This window comes from Perca flavescens, chromosome 10 (genome assembly GCF_004354835.1).
Source record: "Perca flavescens isolate YP-PL-M2 chromosome 10, PFLA_1.0, whole genome shotgun sequence".
NCBI classification, from domain to species: Eukaryota; Metazoa; Chordata; class Actinopteri; order Perciformes; family Percidae; genus Perca; species Perca flavescens.
In genome coordinates this window covers 33,266,415-33,292,395 of record NC_041340.1, presented here as the reverse complement: position 1 = coordinate 33,292,395, position 25,981 = coordinate 33,266,415, and the positions used below count along the sequence as shown (strand labels likewise).

Sequence of the window (25,981 nt, the reverse complement as noted above, 5' to 3'; positions counted from 1 at the left end):
GAAATATGATCTATTACTATCTCTCCCACACACACACACACACACACACACACACACACACACACACACACACACACACACACACACACACACACACACACACACACACACACTCATCTCTTCCCTATGACTTTTCCCTACCACTTCATTTTAAAACTGGTGTTTTTTAATTGACCTTACAGTATATACACAATCTTGTCTGATTATCAATGCAGCATAAGTGAATTGTTTTTTAACTAAGCTGAAACGTATCCCCTGACATGATTAAAACCTCCAGTGGGCCATCATTACTGTAAGGCGGCAGTCAGCAGGTGTTTGTTGCCACCTTGGAGGACAGCGCCACCTACTGGTCTGGTACAGTGTCACATGTACAGTAATGATCGGAGGGCAGGAGGAGAATATATCCTGCTGGCATCGGTTTTTTTCTTGGCTGTTACAATTCCATTACTCACTACACAGTGTGTACTTCTCCCCCTCTAACATTCAAGTTACTGATTGATTAATAATGACAATAACGAATTAATTAATGACAGACGGACAGACAGACTCAAGGCTATCACAAACATTTTAAAAATGAACTGTATGATGATTTTATAACTTGCTTCAAAGGGTAGGTACAAAAGGTACAAAAAAATACAAAAGTTGTGAGAAAAAAAACATAGAATCAACGTTATATCTCTGATCACACTGCAAATCCCAGTGTTCAATGTTCTCTTGTCAGTTTGTTGATAGTGTGTAATAGCAACAGTCAGCCTCCATGTCACAATGTAAGCTCTCCCTCTGTTCATTGGACATTTCATACAACTGCCACTCTGAAGGCACCGATCAGAGCTGTAGTGAGCATAAAGGCTCACAATCATCAGCTGGATTTTAATAACAACATATTGTACACGTTATAGTAACTGTAATATTAAAAAAAAGCTTACATTGTATAATACCAGAATTGGTTAATTTCCGAAAAAAAAAAAAAAACTTGTTATTACTGATGCATTAAAATGTAAGCAGCGTTTTAATGTTGGGGTTGTTCCAGGTGGAGCTAATTATTACTGTTTTATATACTGTTGGGCAATAGATTTTATAAATGTATAGTATGTTTTGTAATGTGAAGTAGAGTGGAGCAAAAAGTAGCATATTTTTCCTCCAAAACAGTGGTTCCCAAAGTGAGGTCGGGGGACCTCCAGGGGTCCTTGAGGGGGTTCCAGGGGGTTCCTCACTATAATTCCATCCATAAGTTACACAATGACAGAATGTAGGACTGTTTCGGCCACGGGTTGCATACACTTTCTGTTATAAATCCTATCGGATGGGGGACCTTGGGACAAAATCCTGAGAAATGGGGGCTCCGTGGTCTCATTTGTGTCATTTTAGGGGTCCTCAACATGGAAAAGTTTGGGAACCACTGCTTTAAAATGTCGTGAAGTAGTCAAGTAAAGTACTTCAAAAGTGTACTTAATATTTCCACCACTTTCTTTCACACTGAGTACGTTTACATGCACACCGATATTCCACTATTATTCCGAATATGACAATATTTCGAATTTGATACAGGTCATGTAAACAGCATATTCCGGTTGGATATTCCCGAAGAAGGCCTCTTCCCGAATATAGCATTTTTCCCGATTAAGACATGTGGGATATTCTGGTATTATTCGGGTTTTAGAGGCATTCTACAACGTATTCGGAATATGCGTCTCAATTTGGGTTTTTTAGCCCAGTTTACGGCCTCTTGCCTGTTTACGGCTTATGGTCAGCTCTGTGCGTTGCTATGGTTGCTGTACACAAACCAACCAGCCTGCCTCACCAAGGCCGCAGACCCGATAAGAAGGAGGAACACAGCAACTTTTAAACATTATCAAAGACCTGGATATCAACAGGTTTTTGAATATGCGCACACATCGTTACGACGACCTTTTCAAGAAGCTGGTTGAAGGAATGATATGGAGGGATGCTGTGTTTGCACGGTCCAACAAGCCCGCACCGCTGGAAAACTTTGAAAAAAAATCATATTTTGCACAGCTACATGTAAACAGGAATATTAGTGGAATATTCACTTTCATTACCCATGTAAACAGCTTAATCGGAATATTGTCATTTTCGGAATAAGGGCAAAAAATTGAATATTCTGTGCATGTAAATGTTGTCAGCATTCTGTACAGCACTGTGGGGAAAGTTTGTGATTTTGTAAAATGCTTACATGCTTCAAATGTCTCAAAACCAGCAATTTTTAGGGATTTTTTGTCAAAAAGATGGCTTATTGTTTTAAACAGCATGGTGATACAGTTGGCGCAACAGCCTGGACCAAAATTAAAAACTCCTGTTAAGACCTTCCAAAATAAGACCTGAGGGGACAATTCTTTTCTAGTTTTATCTTTTTTGTGTGTGTTTTGCCAATGTGTTCTTTCCTCATTGATACATTTAAATTTTGATGTTATTTCCTGTATTTTGTTTATTTTTTTGTGTTTTGTGCAAATAAATAAACCAAATTGACTGTGCCGTGCCATATTATCATTTCATGCATGCTATTAGCCACCTGGGGACATTTCTTCTTTGAAACCTGAGAATCTCCTTTTTCTTTTTGTGGTTGTATTATCAAACTGCGTCTCATTAGATGGAGAATTTTAAGGGCAGAACATACAGGCCTTCTATTTAAGCCCTTCTTGAAAATATAGTTGAAGTGGGTTAGTATCGATCTACCTATTTTCTTTGAAATAATATCCCACAATGCACCAATCTTTTTACAGTATGTAATCCGTCTGAAGTTACAACATTTCACCAGTAGACGTCTCTCCAACTCTACTCTGAGCTTTACCTACACACAGAGACACAGTATTAGAAGGAGGTGGGACAGCGACAGACTGGAGGATAGGGAGGGAGGGGGGTGGAGGCAAGGAGGTGGGGGGGATTGGGGAATGGCCGTCCGAGGGGGGAAGAAAAATAGTGAAATTTAACTAATTACCAAATATTTGCTCTGCAGTGAAGTGAACTCAAATTGCTTCCATTAGTACGAGACACATTTAAAAAACCTCTGCTTCTCTCTCCATCTCCGCCTGCCTCCATCCATCCATCCCCTCCCTCCTTCCCTCGTGTTCCTCTCTCTGTTCTATCGCCACGCCCCACTCCATCTATCTTTCCCAGATATTTTTCATTAGTAATGAGTCACTTGCCGCCATCTCCCGATATCAGTACACAGGAAAATGGGAGCATAATTTTGAACGTTGAATTTTAATTATGCTTTCTTACTTATTGGGCATACAAAGAGAAGACGACGGTAATGGTCGAGGCGTGTGCATTTGTGGGGGAGGAATATGCTGAAGGAAATTTGAATGAGATTTTTGATGTAACTTTTCTCCCTGCCGTGCTTTTTGTCTCTCTTAACAACCAAACACACCTTGTTGAATTCCACACGCTTTACTCTCTTTCTCTCTGTCTTTTAGTTTTCATCCACTGGCTTCATTAGAAAAGCATTTCGCACCTGTTGCCAAAGCAATTTGTCAAGAAACAACAATGGTGATGAAATATAAATAGATATAAAGTTTGTCTTCAGACGTACCATCTGTCCCTTCTTTCATTGGAACCATAAGATGGTAAAATGCCTTGAGATGCAGTTTCTGTGAAGGCAACTAGAAGCTGAAGAGAAAAACCTCAGCTTCTCAACTTCTCTCCAAACTCCAGTCGACATAGATTCTAAATTATATTCTCAAAATTGAGTCAGCTTTTAAGCCAACACAAGAAGTATTTCCGCCACATCCATGCTACCAGTGGTGGAATGTGACTAAGCAAGTACATTTACTCAGTACTTGTACTTAAAGGTCCTATGACATGCTGCTTTTTGGATGCTTTTATATAGGCCTTAGTGGTCCCCTAATACTGTATGAAGTCTCTTGCCCGAAATTTAGCCTTGGTGCAGAATTACAGCCACTAGAGCCAGTCCCACAATGAGCTTTCCTTAGGATGTGCCATTTCTGTGTCTGTAGCTTTAAATGCTATTGAAGAGGAGAGAGGAGGGCAAGGTGGAGGGTGGGGGTGTGGCCTTGACCAACTGCCATGTTTTTTCAAGCCATGATATCTCTCTCTTTCTCATGGGTGGGCCAAATTCTCTGGGCGGGCAAAGCAGAGAAAGGGGAGGTAACCTTGTTCCTTATGACCTCATAACAAGCAGATTCCAAAACGGCTCATCTGAGCTTTCCTTTTCTCAAAGGCAGAGCAGGATACCCAGGGCTCGGTTTACACCTATCACCATTTCTAGCCACTGGGGGACCATAGGCAGGCTGGGGGAACTCATATTAATGTTAAAAAAACCTCCTAAAGTGAAACTTTCTACTTCTACTCCACTACATGTCAGGGGAGGGAAATATTGTACTTTTTACTCCACTACATTAACCTGACAGCTTTAGTTACTAGTTACTTTACAAATTAAGGTTTTTGCACGCAAAACACATGTAGTTTATAAAATACAATGTTTTATTATAAATGAAGCTACCCAACAATAAAACTACAAGTCCAGCTGAAATGATTAGCTGATTAAACACTTAGCTGACAGAACAGTTGTGATCGTTTCCAGTTTCTAAAATGCGAGGATTTTTCTGCATTGAGTACTTTTACTTTTAATACTTTAAGTACATTTTCCTGATGAAACTTACATACTTTTACTTAAGTAACATTCTCAATGCAGGACTTTTACTTGTAAAAGGATCTGAATACTTCTTCCAACACGGCATGTTCCCAGTTATTGTGTCTGATTAGACCTTTTACTCAGATCTGTGTTGGCATACAGTATAAACACTGACATCTCCCTCATTCACCCGTTAGTTTTGTTGTTCCTGTCAGGGCGGGAGAACTCTCCCCATTTTCTTTACTAGAAGTTTATGAAGGATGGCGACCTCACATAATCCCAACATAGCTCCACCCAGGGCTGTAGTCAAGTCCACCTTTGTCGAGTCCAAGACAAGTCCGAGACAAGAGGCCTGTACTATGAAGTAGAGGTGTGAATCTTCACTGATCTGCCGATTGGATTACGATTATCATGTCAGCGATTCAATTCGATATCTCGATGCATCAAATACATTTTTCTAAATTTTATTTTTTCAAAAACAGAACATTCTGCAATGCTCTAATACTAAATAAATTGGATACATAAAACTACAGCACTGAGCACATGGCACTTCCTGAATGTGCAAAACATACCAGAATATGTAAACAGAAATGTTGTTAGGCCTACATTAAATTGTAAACCGAAATAATTGATTATGAGCCTGCCGATTATCGATGCATCATCGTCCATGTCCACGATTCGATGCATCGATTATTTGATTAATTTCAACACCTCTACTATGAACCGTGTCTGTGTTCTTCATATTTATGTAGAATTATAGTTTGCTCTTCTTATGTAAAATATTTTTTGGGGGATTTTATTAGTTTATTTGTCAGGGACCATGCTAGGGCTGAACGATTTTTGAAAATAATCTAATTGCATTTTTTCCCCAAATATTGCGATTGCGATTCGATATTCGATTATTTTTTTAAGCTCTTTGTCTTCTGTATTATTCAACAAAGACAAACAATAAATCATTGTATAGTATGAACAACACACAATTACACACTAGACAGTTAAATAAGTAAAAATATAGTTTATATATATATATATATATACACACACACACACGCAAGTAGTTTTTTACAGTGCACTGAGAGGAGCTGCCTCCAGCCCCTCCCCCTCGTGAAGTTGCGTGCCGTGTGCATGACACGTCAACATTGCACTAGCTCAGAGCGGCTATCGTTACGTTAGCTGCTGGTGGTCTTGCTGTGGGATTAACTGTACTAATAAAACCTTTGATCACCGCGGCCACGCTGCTGTGAAAGCTCCCCGAACGTCATTTATCAGTCTGATTGATACCCCTCTCAGTGGCAGCTCCTCCACGCCATATCTTTATAACGGAGCTAACTGCTAACCGGAGCTAACCGCTAATCAGAGCTAGCTCGTTGCCAACCAAGCCTTCAGTTCTGTGTGCCTGTATCCATTAACTGCATGTATGGACTCGAGCCCGAACAAAACCCTTCATTTTATTAAAATAGCTGTAAAAGATTTAAACCAACTCAGAATTGTTTGAATGACAGAGATCAGCTCAAGGTACGGTGTAGCGCTAGCGTGCTAAGTTGATGCTTTCTCTGCGGAGTGCAGACTGATTTGCTCTCGCGAGTCACCAAATCGAGACCAAATCGCAGCCTTTGCGATTAAGAAATCGTGTTTTAACATATCGCGATATTATCGCAAATGCAATTAATCGTTCAACCCTAGACCATGCACAGTTCAGGCCCTGTACCAGAGTTAGCTATACAGCTAATTTACATCTGTGGTCCCTGGGCAAGGGAGATAAAACGACAATATAAACAATACAGACAATACCATCAAAACAGATAACACCTAACAAACAACATGTAACAAGCAGTACTCACACATAGATCAATATACAAATATACATTCCATGTTATAAAAAGATCAATGATCACATAGTTGATTCGTCTTCAGCCAAGTCTTTAAGGACATTTTAAAACTGCTGAGACTTACACAATCTCTAATGTGAAGTGGAATTAAGTTCCACTTTTCTACTACAGTAAATGAAAAAGCTGATTGACCAAATGTAGTCGTCCTAAATTGAGTGTAACAGTAACCTCTTACAGAAGCCCTGGTGACCCTTACATTATCTCTGCAAAATGACACACATTGCTTGAGTGGGGTTGGTGCAAGATCTTGGGTCAATTTATACATCAGGCACATGTCTGCAAAACAGAGAAAACTGTCAAAGGTTAATAAGTTGTATTTTTTTTTAATGATGGTACAGTGGTGGTAGTTTCTTGTTTTTTTTGTCAAGAACTTTCACAAAATTTCAAAATCTGGTAGATGTTTGCAATTGGTCATGCTGTGCAAACCCCGCCTCTTTTATGTAAACGTGCCACGTCGCTGGATTGGGAATCCCTGGGTTGATTGAACTAGTTGTTGATCACCGTCGTGACAGCTTATGCGGGACCACTGTAGGATCAAATTAGGCCATATTTTTCACATAAGGCGGAAGTGCTACTTCACGTTTTAGATGTTGAGTTTGATTCTAAGAACATTCTGGACTGCTAATGGAAAATGAAACAAATAAGCAACATGTGTCGCTAAAAATGATATATAGTATGTTCCCATTGTTGAAATTAATACTTATCTTAAAGAATCCATGGCACAAAGTGCTCGCTGACAATGTGTCAGTGGCCAAAATGAAAATGATTGAAGCCTGATGATTGAGGTATATGATGCAGCCAGGTGTATACCAGGGGACCAATGTTAATGCCTGTTCTAGATGGATTTAAACCAACACCTGTTTTCTGATCAAGCGCGCTTCATCAACGGTTTTGTTTTGAAAGAGGAAGTTACTTTAGAAAAAAAGCATATAGTGCTGGATTACTACTACAACTAGTGTATTTGGCGAGTCCAATGGCCCGAGTCCGAGACAAGTCTGAGTCCAAATACCAACGAGTCCAAGACAAGTCGGCTCCACCCAACCTCAACCTGAGCAAAGGTCTAACCGTAACCCTTTAAAGTGCTCAGAAAAAAATGGAAACTTAATATCTACAGTACAATTAAATGGCAACTGGGCAAACTCCATCTGTCGGTGAAGATCTTGTGATAGGAGTGGATACTCCAGAACAGTAAATGGACCTCATGTTGAGATACTTGTTTTTCCACAAGAAGTTAGAGAAAAGCTAGATAGCTTATTACATTTTTGTAAAAAAAGTGAGACTTTTTCGAAGATTAAGTAGATATTATCACTCAATGGCCCCATTTAGTACACTTTCATATTTCAAGTGTCTGGTGTTGCGGATGAGATTTTAGACAGTTTCTTATACACTCATCTACATCTCTGCTGCCAGATCACACATCTGATTCCATCTGTCCTGCTTCTCACAGGTAGCAGGCAGATTTGCTTAAGCCCCACTCCAATCCAGAGGGTGGTAGTAATGCACATAAATGCACTCTAACAGTTTAGTTACAATAACAACAAGAGAAAGGGAAAATAACTGCTAATTTTGAGTGAGATATCAAGTTGATATTGATACGGCTTTTCAGATGCATTTGCACGTTTTTTTTAGTATGTGGGAGCTACCTGATTGGTCCAAGACGCATGAAGTGACTAAGTACCGACAAAACGAAGCAAAATGTTTATTCAAACTGAAACTGGGGTGCGTTGAACACCCTGCTGTGTGCGAAATCGCACTGCCATTTTATTACCACGACTTCACATACACGTCGCTGCTGATTGGGTGACATCTCTGACACACCCACCAAACAGGAGAAAACATACTGTATAGCCTGTTGCACGCTGTTTTATTCTGTTCTTAGGAAACATGAACAGTTTTGGGATTGCCCGTGCCCTAAGTGTGAACAGGGTTGAAGGGGAGTTTGGGGCTGTAACTCCCATCCTCCCTTCCTCATCCCAAATCAGTCCTCACTGTTTTGTGAATCTAGTTTTTGCTTAGATGCAGCAAATAAGATCGGAGCCTGTGACGAACCCAAGCTCAAACCTTCAGAAACCTTTTGAACCTTTGAATGACTCACTGTCTGTTCCACTGTCTATTATTTTCTTTCAATCCCTCCTCTTTTTTGTCAGCTCTTATTAGTCTCCCTCCCTCCCTCCATTTTTTTCTTTCTAGCAAGACTCGTCATGGTGGCTGAAGGCAGCTCTTTCTGCTCTGTCAGTTACAATAAGTAGATGTGCATGGTGTGTGTACTGTAGGTGTGTGTGTGTGTGTGTGTGTGTGTGTGTGTGGGAGTGCATGCATGCAACATAGATGCATCAACCCATTACCTTGGGTCACCGCAGGGTGGGAGCACACCCTAATTCAATCACACAGTGCATGAAATCAAGCTTTACTAATTTGTGCTAACTTAGGATACCTTGTGCTTTGTTTAGGCTGTCATGTTGTGTTCAGGAGCCCAAATCTGACCCTATTAGCTTCAAGGCTTCAGGCCAGGAGGCACCGGAACAGTCTGCTGGCTAGTTAGCCAGGTTAGTGAACTTTTCAAAAAGTAGCCTACGTTAGAGGTGGAAATTACAAATGACTTTGCTCATTCAAATGGTTTTGCTCAGTTCAATTTAAAGGTTAATATTCACTGACTGTGTAGTTAGTTCATATACATCGCTGTTCAACACAGCGTGACTGTGTTCAGTCTCTTAAACTTAAAGTTCAGTCTGTTGCTGGTTCAACAGTTTTGTTTAGGACAAAACTGGACACAAAGTTTTTACATTTGATCATCAGATTTTCTCATATTCAGTAAACATCGTATGCAATAAACGCTAATAGAAACGTTATTTGCCGAATAAATAATGAATTGCGATTACGTTTTAGGTCATTTTATGGTTGCAAACAAAAAATAAGTTTTAGGTAATTTCAGCTTTCTTTGCAGACATGGCGGGTGTCAACAAAGACAAATATAAGTGGTTGAACGTAAATTTAATTTACGAGCGAAATATAACGGCTAATGTAGATAGTTGTTTTCTGGCATTTATGTGCATCAGCATCATCACAATATATATATATATATATATATATATATATATATATATATATATATATATATATATATATATATATATATATATATATATATATATGAACCTTGAATATATTGAATGCAAGTCTGAATATATTTAATGAATGTCTGAATATATTGAATGGAAGTCTATATATTTCGAATGAATGTCTGAATATATTGAATGAATCTTCAATATATTGAATGAAAGTCTGAATATATTGAATAAACCTTGAATATATTGAATGAAAGTCTGAACATATTTAATTAAAATTTCCAGATATATTGAGTGAACCTTGAATATGTTGAATGAAAGTCTGAATCTATTGAATGAAAGTCTGAATATATTGAATGAAAGTCTGAATATATTGAATGAAAGTTGAAATGGAGTCTGACGTCATCATCTGCCGCCATCTTGTGTTTTTGTTAGTTTGTTCAGTTTTTCATTGTGGAAGACCGAATGAAAGGAACCTCTCTGGTCATGCAGGTCCCTTTCATCAGGCTAATGTCAACACCCCTTTCATTCAGTATATACAGACTTTCATTCAATATATACAGACTTTCATTCAATATATTCAGACTTTCATTCAATATATACAGACTTTCATTCAATATATTCAGACTTTTATTCAATATATTCAGACTTTCATTCAATATATACAGACATTCATTCAATATATTCAGACTTTCATTCAATATATACAGACATTTATTCAATATATTCAGATTTTCATTCAATATATTCAAGGTTCATACAATATATTCAGACTTTCATTCAATATATTCAGACTTTACATATGTATATATAATAATTTCCTAAACTGCATGCCATAATATATTAATTCATAGAGCTGTAATTCATTTTTAAAAGGAGCCATGCTTGTAATTTCGTTCATTCTTTACATTGCTGTGTTTTGCTGAATGACAATGAAAGGAATCTTGAATCTTAAATCTAATATCCAACATGAACCTACAAACTATATGACATTTTATGAATAAAAACTTAAGTCAGCTATCATACTTAAGCTCATTGTTTCGGTTTCACGGCCGCCATTTTTTTTTTTTTTTTTTGTTCAGTTTGCTAACACCATTGCCGGAGCAATATATGGTGATATGTGATATGTGGTGTACATGGTGTAATAGTGTTACCTCTTCTTACAGTGATGAAGACATGCTTTATGTGTTATTGTTAGTTGCTGCACCTTATTAAAAAAGCTCTAACCATAGCGTTGTAACTCCCTTATTCAGCCCAGAACCTATTCTAATTGTCATGTCTGTTGGCTGACGTGCCCATAAAAAAATTTAAAAAATGTATAAGACCAGCCAATGTCATTTACAGCTAAAAGTTATAAATATATTAGAAACTATCCCTAAACTTCCACACAAAATCATGCAAAGACCATGTAGTTTTATTTCTAATCAAACCCCATCAGCTGGCTCTCTTCAACCACCTAAAAGAATACTGGTGTTCTGAGGATGATGGAACAATAAAGTTTGCTCGGAAAAAGTTGCTTACTGATTAGATAAAAATACTTCTTAGGTTGACATAATCATGGCACTGAAACAGTGCAGTATCTGGTGAGTCACACTGAATGGGGGACTCTTTTCCAGGTTAAAGCTATTATCTTGCTCATTTCCTTTAAATCTATACTGATCACAGAGAAGGAGATGTAGATAAAGAGAGTACGCTTTTGGACAACTGAGATGTGGATTATTCAGAGTGGGCTGCTATTGCTAAATTGAGAAATAAATGGGAGGAAAGCCAGAAAAAGATAAGGAAGAGATTAAGAGACAGAAAGAAGAAGGAAGACATGAGTGTGTTTTAGAAAGATGTGGAGCGGCCCAATTTATTTGGAATCCAAAGGAAACGGGTATGACATACGCATAAACATACAGTACACAGATAGTGCTCCATCATCCACCCTAATCCATTAGAAAACCCACACATGTTTTGCTACGTTTCATTTCATTAATTTGAAGCTGATGGAGTACTGCAGCTGAAAAGGATACATGTACTGATACCTGCTTCAAGTTCCACCTACTTCAGTATTCCACTGTGTGTGTATGTGTTCCTTTATACTGTACAGTATGTGCGTATGGTAAAGTACACTTAAATAGAGGGTAGTGCTTTTAAAGGTCCCATATTGTAAAAGTGAGATTTCCAGGGGCGGCTGTGGCTCAGTGGTAGAGCGGTTGCCTGCTAATCGGAAGGTTGGTTGTTCAATCCTTGGCCCTGCAGTCCCATGTCAAAGTGTCCTTGGGCAAGACACTGAACCCCAAGTTGCCCCCGATGCTGCGCATCGGAGTGTAAACGTGTGTGAATGATTATCTGATGAGCAGGTGGCACCTTGTACGGCAGCCTTGGCCACAGTGTATGAATGTGTGTGAATGGTGAATGGTTCCTGTACTATGTAAAAGCGCTTAGTCGTTGAGACTAGAAAAGCGCTATATAAAAAAACAGTCCAGGCCATGTCTTTTTTTACTATGAAGCAGGTTGAGGTGCTATATACTGTAAATACTGTGAAAGTGAAAAACGCTCAATCCACACAAAAATGCACACAGCCCGTATTTAGAAACTGTGCCTTTAAACGAGCTGTCAGGACTTTACGGTTGTGAACTATACTATATATAGGTAGAAAGCCGCTACAGTGCTATAACAGTCATTCCCCGGCTGCAATGACGGTGCAGAGATGCAGGGTGCAGATGGAGAAGACCTGGAAACGCTGGCTAATCAGAGCAGACTGGGCATTTTCGGGAGGGGGGGGGCTTAAAGAGACAGGCGCTAAAACGAAGTGTGTCAGACAGAGGGTAGCCTCGCATTGCCAGATCTTCCTCCACAGCACTGCGGAGGAGGGTCTGGCTAGTCCACACAACATTTAGGGATGGGAGAAAAACATGCTCTGGTTTGTTGGCATTTCTTTAAACCAATCATAATCGTCTTGGGCGGCGCTAAGCGCCAGACGGAGCAACTGTGCCTCTGCAAAATAGCCCTGGGAAGGAACTTGTTTTGGTGGAACATGTGTACGTTTAAAGGTTGTTTTCGTCGTGCAACAGAAAACAGATTGGACAGATAGTCTAGCTAGCTGTCTGAATTTACCCTACAGAGATCTGAGGAGCAGTTAACCATAGTCCTCAGACTAGACAGAGGGTAAATACAGGTATATTCAGACAGTGTGAGAAAAATAATGTGTTTTTTGAACATTAGAGCATGTAAACCGACTCTAGTAGAAATCCAAAATACAAGTATAAACCTGAAAATTAGCATAATATGGGACCTTTAAACAGTCCCATTACACGTAATGAGGAGAATGTGTGTGTGTTTCGGTGTATAGGTCTAATCAAACGTGCACACACAAATGCAGAATATGCTGGTAGCTATATAATAGCAATGCTGCCAGTTGCTTTACTGTAAAACTTTGCACAGAAACACACACCGTACACACTCCTGTATTCAGCCAGGTAATTACAGTGTGAAGTAATGACAACCCCACAGTTCTCATCCTGACCCGCTGTGGAGGTGTGTGTCTGTGTGATCCCATGTGTGGGTGTACTTGTGCATGTGTGTGTGAGTCCCTAAGGTGCTAGTTAAGTATAGTAAGATAGATTTGACACCCAAGGCATTCAGCAGGAATCAGGCGGGGAGTCAGAAAGAACTGTTTTTAGTCCTCTCTCTTCCTCTCTTCTTTTCTCTTTCTGTCTTCATTTCGGCTCTCCAAATTTTCTCATACACCCCTCAGCTTCCCCATTTTTATCTCTCTGTCTGCATCTTTTATTTCTCTTTTGTTCTCCATTTCCGTGCCTCGTTCTGTCTCCCACCGTTTCAGCGCCTGTTTATCTCTTTCCACATTCCCCCCAATTCACCTTGTCCCTACTCATCTGCATGACATTCATTTATTTCATGTAGTGGGCATTCATGCGGCCCTTTTTTCCACTGAAATGTAAGGTAAGGGAGACAATTAATCTCCTCCTCCGGTGCCGTTTCTCCATTTCTCTTTGTCTCTCTAGGTTTCTTTCTCTTTCTGCGGGTCGTGGCCTCTGACCCAAACAGGCCTGTTCTCTATGCTTATCAGATGGAAAGCAAGATACGGTAGGACTGCTGCAAATGTTTTACAAAGGGAGCTGTGCCCTCATGCATTTTTCAGCTGAATATTTAAAAGCGGTAACTATGAGATCCTGTTTTTTTTGTCTCCATCTGTGCTGCTCAGCACTGTGTGCTGTGGTGTATTTTCACCAAACGTTCTGCAGATCACCTGTCAATCAAGCAGAGTGTTCAGTACTTTGGGATCTTTTCTCTTTGATTCTGTGTTGTTCTGTCTGAGAGTCTGTATATGTGGTGTTATTTTGTTTTTGTCGTCGGTTTCAGAGGGGCTAGCAAAACTTTTGAAATTAATCTTTGGAAGAGCTTTTATATCTTGCACATTTCATGATGACAGCACACATTTAAAGTCTTAATTATCTTGGAAGCTCTTCACATCCACAAATATTTACTGGGCCATAAAAGTAGCATCAGTTCTTGAGCTGCCTGCCGGGGTAATCCTTTTTAAAAGAATCATAAAGAGAAATGGAATATGTCCCAGGTAACTAGAGCAGAGAGAGACAGCGGGGAAAAACACCATTTAGAGCCAGCATGATCACTAAAATATCTATTTTCACTAAAATATGCTGGCTAACTCTGTGAATTAAGGGTTTATTTTGGCCAAACCAGAACTGGTGGTTGTTGGAACAGTGGACAAACTGACCAAGTTTGGTGAGTTTTCTTTTGTTTGAGCCAAGTTTTAGTGAAGCATGTTTTACGATGAGTTAACAAGGCAATTAGTGTGTGGTAAAAGATAGAAACTTGAATTCAGAAGGTGTGTATTGGTTGTATTTTTCAGTTTCAATAAGGAACATAGTTGTAACAATATTTCATTTTTTTTGACATCTTTGTGTATTTTGTTTATTCATTAAACTAAAAAGCGAAGAGAGCTTGTGGGACATATCCAACTCGTCACTCAAACACATCTCCCAGCTGAAAAGCTCAGAAAAATGGTATTTCTTATAATTTCGAACATTCCTTTAAGAATTAATGTATAGAATAAATACATAGATATTTTGGCTGATATTTGACTTTCAATGTGGTATCAGACTTCCCTTCATCACTTGCTGGTGCAAGGTCAATACGTCAAATAATAAATTTCAGTACAATGGTTTGGTTCTCAATTCTGAGTTTATTAGGTTTTTTAATTTTTAATAAGCAATTTACTTGCAAGCGCTTATCTTTTTATCATTAATTTGATCTGTCACTCAGATTCATTGCTTGAAGCCAGCTCTATCGCCAATTTCTTTTCTCCAAACATTATGGACCATTATTATGACTGTTTCTACCCTTGTACCACTTTTATATATATAAACCCACCCAACTTTTGTATTCATGAAACAGCAAAATTTCAAAGTGGCTTGTTTGGTGCATAATTTTTCATGTAGCTCTTAGTCTCAGCCCCCGCTACCAGATGGGTCTGACCCGTGAGTTTGCTGTGGGGCAGGGGAAGCTGTCCCCCTGGTGGCTGAAACGGATAATTGCATTGTTGAAAAAAATGAGTGGAATATAATTACATCTGGCAAGATCTGATATTTTATAAATATCTTGAATAACACAAAACAACTAAATGGTGGTAGGTAATACATCTGATTTCATATACTGCTTTAGTAAAAAAAAAATATTTCCTGGCTGACAATGGGAGCAGCAGGACGCAAAAAACGAAAATGACTGTTGCACTATCTGGACATCTTACCGTGCCAAGGTTGCAATAAAGGTTTCCTAAATGCCACATTTGAGGTCAGCTTACTAATTGATTGCTGGTTTTGTGTAGATTTGGACTTTTATACGTTTATTCCACTTTGTTTAAACGGCGAAGTGGAGGAAGCCTAGTGACGAGTCCATAGCAACCAGTTTGTGTGTTGAATGTTACCCAGAGTGCCGTGCTGATTGGTCTCAATGTTTTATTGTTTTATTTCATGTGAATACTAGTTTTAGGAGTAACTTAGTATTTGAAGTAATGCAGTAATGCAGGAAGTGTGCATTTAGTTTCCATGCTTATTATGTTTCCACAACAACGTTAGTGAGTAAATCTACTGAAATGACCACCACACCATAACAGAGGAGTGGGATGTGTAAAATCAGAATGCAGAGGTTTAGTCACATATGTCATGGCTGTAAAAAAAATGTGAATCTGTAAAAAAAAAAATGTGAATCTGTAAAAAAAAAAATGTGAATCTGTATATATTTGCCAAGCACAAACCAGTACAGAAGGTATTGATAAATTGTTGGGGGAGGGTCATGCCTTTTTTCCAAATTTTTTTACTGGTGAGGGGAGGGTCATGTCTTTGTTGGCTAAAGGTCCCCAAACTCCTCCGGTGGTCCCTTAAATAAATAACAAGCAGTCCCTAATGAGATAACGACAAGTAACATGCAAATGATGGCAGGTTTTCTTAATTCTATCCAACTAAAATTGGAAGAAGGAAAGAGAAAGATATAGTAATCTACCTTTCTTCTGCAGTATAGCACTCCCACTGCGCCTCCCTATGTGGTTCTCCACATAACAGGTGTAGTTGGCCAGGTCTGCCTCCTCCACAGCATCAAACATTAGGGATAGCTGCACCTCCTTCTCCCCTAAATGCTCCCTCAAAATCCTGGACAAACACACAAAGAGAAGACGATTGTCACAGACAGCAAGGACATCTCTTTTCCCCAAATAAGACAAGGAGAACATAAACACTTATGCAACATTAGATGGATTAGCTGGAGTTTTCTCTGTCTTCTCTGAGAGAGGCAAGAAGAGGAAGAGAGGGAGTAAGAGAACAGGGACAGAAGTAAACATCTTAGAGACAGGTGGCGGTGCATATCTTTTAAATGACTTTACAAAAGGATGTAAAGGAGAAAGAGGATAACAGGAGAGAAGGGGAAAAGTAAGGGGAGAGGAAAAACGAGTGTAGAGTATAGAGCAGATGAAAAAAGGAGGACAGAGGGACAAGGGCAAGGAGGCATGTGTAGAAAACATTGGCGACAGCTGGAAAAAGCCTCTCCTCATGGTGAGGTCATACTCTAAAAGCCCGCGATGAAGAGAGGAGGTGGAGGAGGGGGAGAATGAACTGATGTTTGGGTCACGACGTGCACCTTTGAGCCTGATTTACGGTCAAATTAGGCCGTGATCAGTGATATCTGTGCTGACTCGGCAAATCCAGAGCAGTCAACACAGACGGTCCAATGAGACGCAGGTTCTCCCATTTCGCTTCCTGTAATAGTGGTAATTTCATTTAATGCATTCTTATTTTATTTCTATTTTAATAATTAAAATAATTTCATATATATGTATATCTAGGGAAGTGCTTGTAAATCATACACTCATTCAGTTTTCATTTGACAGAAAGAGAGCCATAACGATCATCATTAGAAGTCGATATCCAGATTCATCAAATTCATTGTTTGTTCAGTTAAAGTTGTTGGAATGTTATGATCTAGTAGTTTACAGTATTCGGCAAATAATGTATGAAGTTCACAAGAGTAATTCGCCTGCCAACATCCAAAAAAGGTTTGAAAAAAGCGAAAGTCATTACATCTTCAAAAGGAACTGAGATATTCAAAAAAGCGAGATGAGGACACGGTGCATCACAGTGAAAGGAATCAGTTTGTGGAACAATCTCAACAGTGAAACCAACAGTTAAAGCAAATATGTTGAGTAAATACACTGGAATGTGTTGATTCAGGTTTTGTCCTGTTCTTTTGTGACTGGTGAGGGGGAGAGGGGGAAGGGAAGAGGTTTTTATTTAATTATTTGTTTTGTGAAAGAGGGGCAGATTATAATAATAATACATTGAATTTATATAGCGCTTTTCATAGACTCAAAGTCGCTTGATTATAAGATTAATATTCTTAATGCTCCTTTTCCTTCAGGACTTTTGTGTTTGCATTCAGTTGTTTGATGAATGAAATAAACTCTGTATGTATAAATAAATAACAAGCAATATGTAATACACTAAGTTTTATCTACATTTCTGTTCATATTCAGTGTTGAGATTCATATGAACAGTTCATGGCTTTAAACATCAGTTAACACAATGTTTTAGATTTGGTGTTTATCCAGTAAGTGAATGCCAATTTGAATATCATGTGTGCAATTCGTGCAATGTAGGTGGTAATCTCAGAGATGGAATCCACAGTAAACTTAACACTTTACAAACCATGATGTTCTTAAGTTGAGATTTTTATCATTAACATCAACAACATCATTATTTCACTTTGCAAGAGGCCTCCTTTCTTTGTTGAGGGAACTTATTTCAGCAGTTGACCCATTGCAAAGCCCTGCCAGCCTTAGCTGCTATGTCTGTCAAGCTTTCTGCCTAGCACTGCCCGTAAGTAGTTTCTAATGATAACGGTAACATATACCACTCGTATTTTGTGGTCATTTTTCTAATAATGGGCCACTTATGCACACAGAGGCAGACAAAAGCAGGTTTCTCATTGTTTGCCGTTGGCCACTATGAGAAAGCACATGCCTAACTAAAATCTTGAACAGGCATAAGTCTTTCGTGGCAACAAATAAATTAGATCGGGGCGGTTTCCCTTTTTTATCAGATCATACACAACACAGCTTGTAAACTTGGAGCGATTTGCCCTCGGTTCGGTTTGGTTTGGTTTGACACCTGGAAAAAACTAAGTGTGCCAAAATGCGCCATTACAAATCATGCAAGAACGTCCACTCTTATTGGTCGGATGTGTCTGGGAGCAGGAGCAAGAAAGTAAATACAGGAAGAAGGTCCTGTGTTCTGGACTAGTGCATATTTCTTGCATCTCCATAGTCAAACCAGCTCATTTCATTATAATGATCAGACATTGTTTCGCGAGAGACGTTACTACGTCTGCTCTGGTCACCGAGACTTTGCTCTGCTCTGCCGGCGTCGGTCTTCAATTTTAGCGGCGGCTGGTTTGACCATGGAGATGCGAGTGACGGGTGGCAAGCTTGACCGCAGTCTATTTCTTTGAGAGAAATGCTGCAAGCGGCTACAGTTTGCTGCTCTGCCGCATCGCAGATTGCTAAACATACCTGACTACAGGAGACATCAGCTGAGACTTGCGGAGTACGTATAGTTGCTGCGGTTCGAGGTCGGATCACGTTCTCAGCACAAACAAACCGCTCCAGAGTTCGATTGAAAGCGCACCGAGACTAACTCTTCAAGCAGGTCTCGGTGCGCTTGTTTGGTCCGCTTTTGGTGCGCAACCGAGTGTGAATGCCGCGTTCTCACCTGCCCTGATGAACCGCACCAGCGGGACAAACAAACTCTAGTGCGATTCAACTGAACTAAACAAGGCAGGTGTGAAAGCGCCCTTAAGGCTGGATAGTATTTTAATATTCGTGCTGTTAAAGGACAATTCCAGCGCCAAATGAACCTAGGGGTTAATAACATATGTGTACCGAGTCGACGGTACACATTCTCTGGGATATGCTTTCATGCTAATCGCGCTAACGCTACCTTTCGGGGCAGAGGGTAAATCGCTATTTCTACACCACTAACAAAGCTCAAAATAGTCATGAGCAGTCGAACCACGAACGCTGTGTTTGAGCTATGTTACTGGTTGCATGGCGTTCGTCGTTCGACTGGTCACGATGCATGTAAACATGAACGCTACTGTCTTTATAATCTATCTTTTTCATAAACTGTCTGCACACTTACAAAGTTCTCAATGCCTCGGTTTACTTTAGGGACCCTCATTATGCTACCGTTGAAGTGTGGTGCAATTTTGAGCCTTGTTAGTGGTATATAAATAGCCATTTACCTTCTGCCCCGAAAGGTAGCATTAGCAGCTAATCACCGGTTTACGTTAGCTTGTTTCAAGCTAGAGACACATTTGATTAGCATGGAAACAGATCCCAGATAACGGTCGACTCGGTACACATATGTTATTAACCCCTAGGTTCATTTTGCGGTTGAATTGTCCTTTAAGCCCAGTTCAGACCAAAGATTTGCGACGAGATGAAACCGTTTTCCCCCCGAATCATCACTAGAAATACAACTGCAGCAAGCATCTCACTATCACTATCGTTATCCACATTCATATTTAGACGAAACAAATGTCCAGCTACAAAAATGGAAAGTCGGAAGTAAGAATGGAAGAGTTGTTATGGAGATGATCCACCATATCGACGCATTGGTGTGAACTGGCAGGTTTCAGAACGTTGCAGACCGGCTCGTTGCAAGTTTCAACTTGTCTCGCCGCGAATCTTTGATCTGAATTGGGCTTTATAGTCGTTGTCTGGTATTCCAGGATTAAGCCAAGTTTCAGTGAAACAAAGGAAATTACAGTTCCTGATATTGTGTTGGAAACTGATACAGGCATGGAGATTGTCCAGTTTGTTATCCAAAGCTTGTACTTTGGCTAGAAAGATGCTTGGCAGAGAACGTCCATGAGTGCGGGATCTCAGCTGGCGTTTAATCCCTCTTTCTTTCTTTGATGTTTCCGTTTGAAAATCTCTACCGGCGAATTAGCAGAATTAGCAAGAGGAGAGTCACACAGTGGTGAGTTGATTTTCCTATCCTCATTAGTGTCGTATATCATCTTGTCCAAAGAAATACAGCAAACATTGTAAAAAATAACTAAAATAGCATAAATTGTTCACGATCCTGACAGTAAGGCAGCTGGACAGATCCATGTCTTTTAGGAACACAATGTAATTATATGCTAACGTGCGGCTTTGGAAGTAAGTTACCATTGAGGTAAGGATCCTGGAGGGAGCCTGGGAGTATGCCCTAACGGTCTACATGTGTTTTGTGGATCTGGAAAAGGCGTATGACCGGGTCCCCCGGGAGATACTGTGGGAGGTGCTGCAGGAGTATGGGGTGAGGGGGTCTCTTCTCAGGGCCATCCAATCTCTGTACGACCAAAGTGAGAGCTGTGTCCGGGTTCTCGGCAGTAAGTCGGACTCGTTTCAGGTGAGGGTTGGCCTCCGCCAGGGCTGCGCTTTGTCACCAATCCTGTTTGTAATATTTATGGACAGGATATCAAGGCGTAGTCGGGGTGGGGAGGGGTTGCGGTTCGGTGGACTGGGGATCTCAGCGCTGCTCTTTGCAGATGATGTGGTCCTGATGGCATCATCGGCCTGCGACCTTCAGCACTCACTGGATCGGTTTGCAGCCGAGAGTGAAGGGGTTGGGATGAGGATCAGCACCTCTAAATCTGAGGCCATGGTTCTCAGCAGGAAACCGATGGAGTGCCTACTCCAGGTAGGGAATGAGTCCTTACCCTAAGTGAAGGAGTTCAAGTACCTTGGGGTTTTGTTCGCGAGTGAGGGGACAATGGAGCGGGAGATTGGCCGGAGAATCGGCGCAGCGGGTGCAGTATTACATTCAATCTATCGCACCGTTGTGACGAAAAGAGAGCTGAGCCAGAAGGCAAAGCTCTCGATCTACCGGTCAGTTTTCGTTCCTACCCTCACCTATGGTCATGAAGGCTGGGTCATGACCGAATGAACGAGATCCAGGGTACAAGCGGCCGAAATGGGTTTCCTCAGTAAGGGTGGCTGGCGTCTCCCTTAGAGATAGGGTGAGAAGCTCAGTCATCCGTGAGGAGCTCAGAGTAGAGCTGCTGCTCCTTCGCGTCGAAAGGAGCCAGTTGAGGTGGTTCGGGCATCTGGTAAAGATGCCCCCTGGGCGCCTCCCTAAGGAGGTGTTCCAGGCACGTCCAGCTGGGAGGAGGCCTCGGGGAAGACCCAGGACTAGGTGGAGGGATTATATCTCCAACCTGGCCTGGGAACGCCGATCCCCAGTCGGAGCTGGTTAATGTTGCTCGGGAAAGGGAAGTTTGGGGTCCCCTGCTGGAGCTGCTCCCCCCGCAACCAGACACCGGATAAGCGGACAAAGATGGATGGATGGATGGAGGTAACCAGTTAGTAGGGGTGGGGGAAAAAATTGATACAGCATAATATCGCAATATTTTCCATGGCAATACTGTATCGATACACAGACGCCAAGTATCGAATCTTTTATTATATATGTGTTGGTAAGTTTGTCTGCTTGACAATCCCATTTTGCAGTAATAAAATTGAAGTGAGATGAACAAACAGAGAAATGTATCTATTTAGATAAAACAGATGTTGACAAAGTTTCCTTCTGGGGACATAATTTGAAATTGGGAAAAATTTGAAGTTTGTAAAAAGGTAATAAATTGCAATATATCGCAGAATATTGCATTATGTTTAAAATCACAATAATATCGTATCGCGACATAAGTATCATGATGATATCGTATCGTGAGGCCTCTGGTGATTCCCACCCCTACCAGTTAGCCATGCTCAAGTTAGCGACTAACACTGTGTTAGAGCAAATAAACACAGTTTAATCCATCCATTACAAGTCTGCTATTTTTTTTGGGAAAGGTAATAAATCCCTGCTTGAGGGAGGAGTTTAGTGAACAGTCAATGACAGTGACAGTTGACCATTTCATTTACCACCCCACCTACTATTAACAAAGTCTATCCTGTGGTCCAGGGGGGAGAATTGTTTTAAAAGCCAGTGTCTTGTGAACTGAACTCAGTGTCAGCTTCTAATGCTTAAGTATTCACAGCTTGAACCTCAGAGGAAATTGCCTTTGACTGGGACAGGACCAGAGAAAATAAGTAAGGGTGGAGTGTGAACTAAGACAAACTTGGACTGGCTCTTGGAGTGTCACAATGCCGTGTCGAATATAGAAGGCCAGCAGTAACACTGTATTTAAACTGCAATCACAGTGCAGGTAAGTTTGATTTTCAGGATATGGCTGGGGTTAAGAAATAAGAACTACAGTTACTACTACTGTTTTTTTCTTTTTCTGATTGTGTTTTCAACAATGTCATACTGTCTTCCAATCTGGTCTCTTACCACTAAGGAAATTACTGAACCAATAGCACGACTATACAATCGAGCTCTCAAGCTCCACAGCATTCTTCCAAAGTGGTCTCACCATTGCATTGCACTCACACGCCCAAACGCTCTGACTTACATAAACAGTCACGCTATTGCATTTTATTTTCAGATCCAAAATAGCACTTCCCCAACACTTGCTGCACTTCTCCCGACACACAATTTGAGACCGGTACGCCTCACTAGGTCAGTCTCACAGGCAATCATTCCAGTCCCCTCATACAAAAACAACTATGGTCAGAAATCCTTTTTTTCACACATACACCAAAATTTGGAATGACATTCTCCATCACATCAGAACACTACCATCCATCACATATTTCAAAAAGGCATACACACTATTCCTTCTCAACAGTTACACTTGCACTCATTGATTGTTCATGTATTGTCCAAGTCTTGTTTGCACTGTCTGTATTGTTGTTTTTACTTGTCTGTATTTGTCTAGACCGTGCTAATGTCCTGTACAAGTGTTACTGTCTTCATGTGCCGTAACTGTGTTCTAGGTTCCTGCAGAACAGGAACCTGCTGTAAAGTTTTTAAACTGAGTCAGGCCCGTTAGTTAATGTTACTTTTAATCCTTTCCTGTACAATAAAAATATAAATGAAAAAGGGGTCTTAAACCAAACACAAGCAATAATTACAGTACAGTACCACATGCCAAATATGAAATTTTTTATCTACTGTACTATATACTGTATGTTAGGGCTGGGCAATATATTGACATATCGATATCATGACATTAGACTAGATATCATATTAGATTTTGGATATCGTAAAATGGCTTAAGTTTCAGCTTTTCCTGGTTCTAAAGGCTGCATTACAGTAAAGTTATGTCATTTTCTGAACTTACCAGACTGTTTTAACTGTTCTATTATTTGCCTTTACCCACTTAGTTATTATATCCACATTATTGATGATTATTTATCTAAAAAATATTGTTAAGATATTTTGTTAAAGGTCCAGTGTGTAACGTGTTTAGTTGTTCATTATCAAAATCTGTGTTGCCTGTTCACAAACTTGTCCTTTTTCATGAATATTTACCACCACCATCAATTCCAAGTATTCCTTTTGGCTTGAAATTTTACATTTGCATTCGCATGAACTGGTAGACGCTCCACATTCATGCACCATCTTGAAATACATTAGCCGGTAAGGCACATACAGGACATACTGCTCCACTTGTCGCGTTTTCGCTGTCACATGATAAACTCACAGGTGCTGATAATGCTGCTAATGGGTATCGTCACTTCCCGACCCCGGCAAGTTTAAAGAAGGAAACATGGAGGACCACACATATTCAAAATCTAAATTTCAGGAACAGGGGTGTTCTTCTTTGCCCAGAAAAAGAAAAAAGGATAGCCTATTGAAAAGAACAAGAAGCGTGAAGGCCACCGTAGCTGTAATACGTACTTTGAACTGCGTGGTGCGAGAGAGTTGATTGCGATATATGATCTCAACGCTAGATGGAAGAAAGTCCTACACATTGGACTTTTAAAGCACCAATTGTCAACCCTACATTATCATCACAATATCAACAGTGAAGTATTTGTATAAGAATATTGTGATATCTGATTTTCTTACATACTGGCCAATCCCAGGCAATAATTGCTATTGGTGGACTGGTTTATATTGGTGTATATACCTAAGAGGGTGGAACATTTTAAAGCAACGTTAGCCATAGCTTTGCAAGTGATTCAGATTTAGCTAGCTAACCTTCTACACATAAACAAAACTTTTTTAACTTTTACTGTATATCAAATATAGAAAAAAATATCAAAATAAAGTATTAGTAAGTAAAGAAATTAAGTATTCTTAATGTGCATTATTCTATGGTTATGTGATAATGATGACCTTAATCTATAATTTAAGAAATAAAAAATGATAGTTATTCATGGGGACAGTAATGCTGCTAACAAGAACAGGAATGACCTATCTAATAAAAACCTAGCAAAGGGGATTACATTTTCAATTTGCATGATGAAGTAGCTGAATTCAAAGTGAATGAAAACCCTGCACAGTTTGAATGGCCTTAATCACACAAATCAATTCTTTTGGTATAATGGTAAAGCAGCCAGTAGAGAGACCTACACAGTAAATGTGCACAGTGTGTGAAAATCTGGATTTGCAGGTTATCACAAAAAATAATTAATGAAAAAAGGGAATGGAAAGGCCAAAAGAGCATATGTTTAAAAAAGAAGAAAAAAAGAGAGGTTAATATTCCTGTTCAGCTTGGCTTAGGTTAGTTGTGATATGGGGTGGTTTGGTTATTCTTCCTATTTACAGTGTGTGCTGGTTTGTATACTAGCCAGATTCTAAAACACACGGGGTTAAATCACATGAGAATTGGCCCAGTCCAACCATGGATAGCAGCGATGAGGTAACGTGTAGTAGTTCCATGTGGTTCTTTTGGCAACTCACCATGAAAATTAATCATATCTGTCACTTGATGCTTTTATCCAGGTGCTTGCATGCAAAGAATTTTGACACACACTTTTAGCACAAGTGGTCGCTGTGGGAATTGAACTCCTAACCTTCTCAATATTCATGTTTTTCTCTACCCGTTTAGCAGCAGCGGAGCAGAGGAAAAGCTGTGAAATCTGAGTAAATTATTATTACTATCATGGCCAACAAACGATGCTGAAAAACTTGCATCCATGCATTTGTTACTTCCAGGCTGGACTACTGTAATTCCTTACTATCAGGTTGCTCAAATAAGTCCCTCAAGACTCTCCAGCTGATCCAGAATGCTGCAGCACGTGTTCTGACAAGAACTAAGAAAAGAGATCATATTTCTCCTTTATTAGCTTCTCTGCATTGGCTTCCTGTAAAATCCAGGATTGAATTTAAAATCATTCTCCTGACCTACAAAGCTCTAAATGGTCAAGCACCATCATATCTAGAAGAGCTCCTAGTACCTTATTGTCCCACTAGAGCACTGCGCTCCCAAAATTCAGAGCTTCTTGTGGTTCCTAGAGTCTCTAAAAGTAGAATGGGAGCCAGAGCCTTCAGCTACCAGGCTCCTCTTCTGTGGAACCACCTCCCAATTTGGGTTCGGGGGGCAGACACCGTGACCACATTTAAGAATAAACTGAAATTACTGGAATTGTTGGGGCTTTGTAAATTATAGAGTGTGGTCTAGACCTACTCTATCTGTAAAGTGTCTCGAGATAACTCTTGTTATGAATTGATACTATAAATAAAATAAAATTGAACATTACAGAAATTATCATGAAATATGTAATGAAAAATGTTGCATTAAATTAAAAAGTTTCCTGAAGAAATACATCAAATAACTGGGATTACCTATGCAAGTGTATTTTCTTTCTCTTCTCTGTGTGTCAGGGTTTTTTAGTGTGTGCATCACTCATGTCTACCAGGGACAAGCATTAGAGGTCACCGTTAAAAGCAGTGACTTGCTAAAATCCTCAATTAAAAACACATCACTTCGGCTCCTCCTTTTCTCACCTTCCCTCCAATAAC

The 25,981-nt window shown here is 40.0% G+C and overlaps 1 protein-coding gene across 6 annotated transcripts in view; it reads right to left on the bottom strand.

The window, feature by feature from the left end:
- Window positions 1-25,981, bottom strand: part of il1rapl2 (interleukin 1 receptor accessory protein-like 2) — a 602,282-nt gene that overhangs the window by 24,111 nt on the left and 552,190 nt on the right. For all 6 annotated transcript variants that reach the window (XM_028589415.1, XM_028589418.1, XM_028589417.1 and 3 more), the window contains one exon: window positions 16,095-16,240. In XM_028589415.1, coding sequence (XP_028445216.1) covers window positions 16,095-16,240 — 146 coding nt within the window. The remainder of the gene's footprint in view (window positions 1-16,094; window positions 16,241-25,981) is intronic.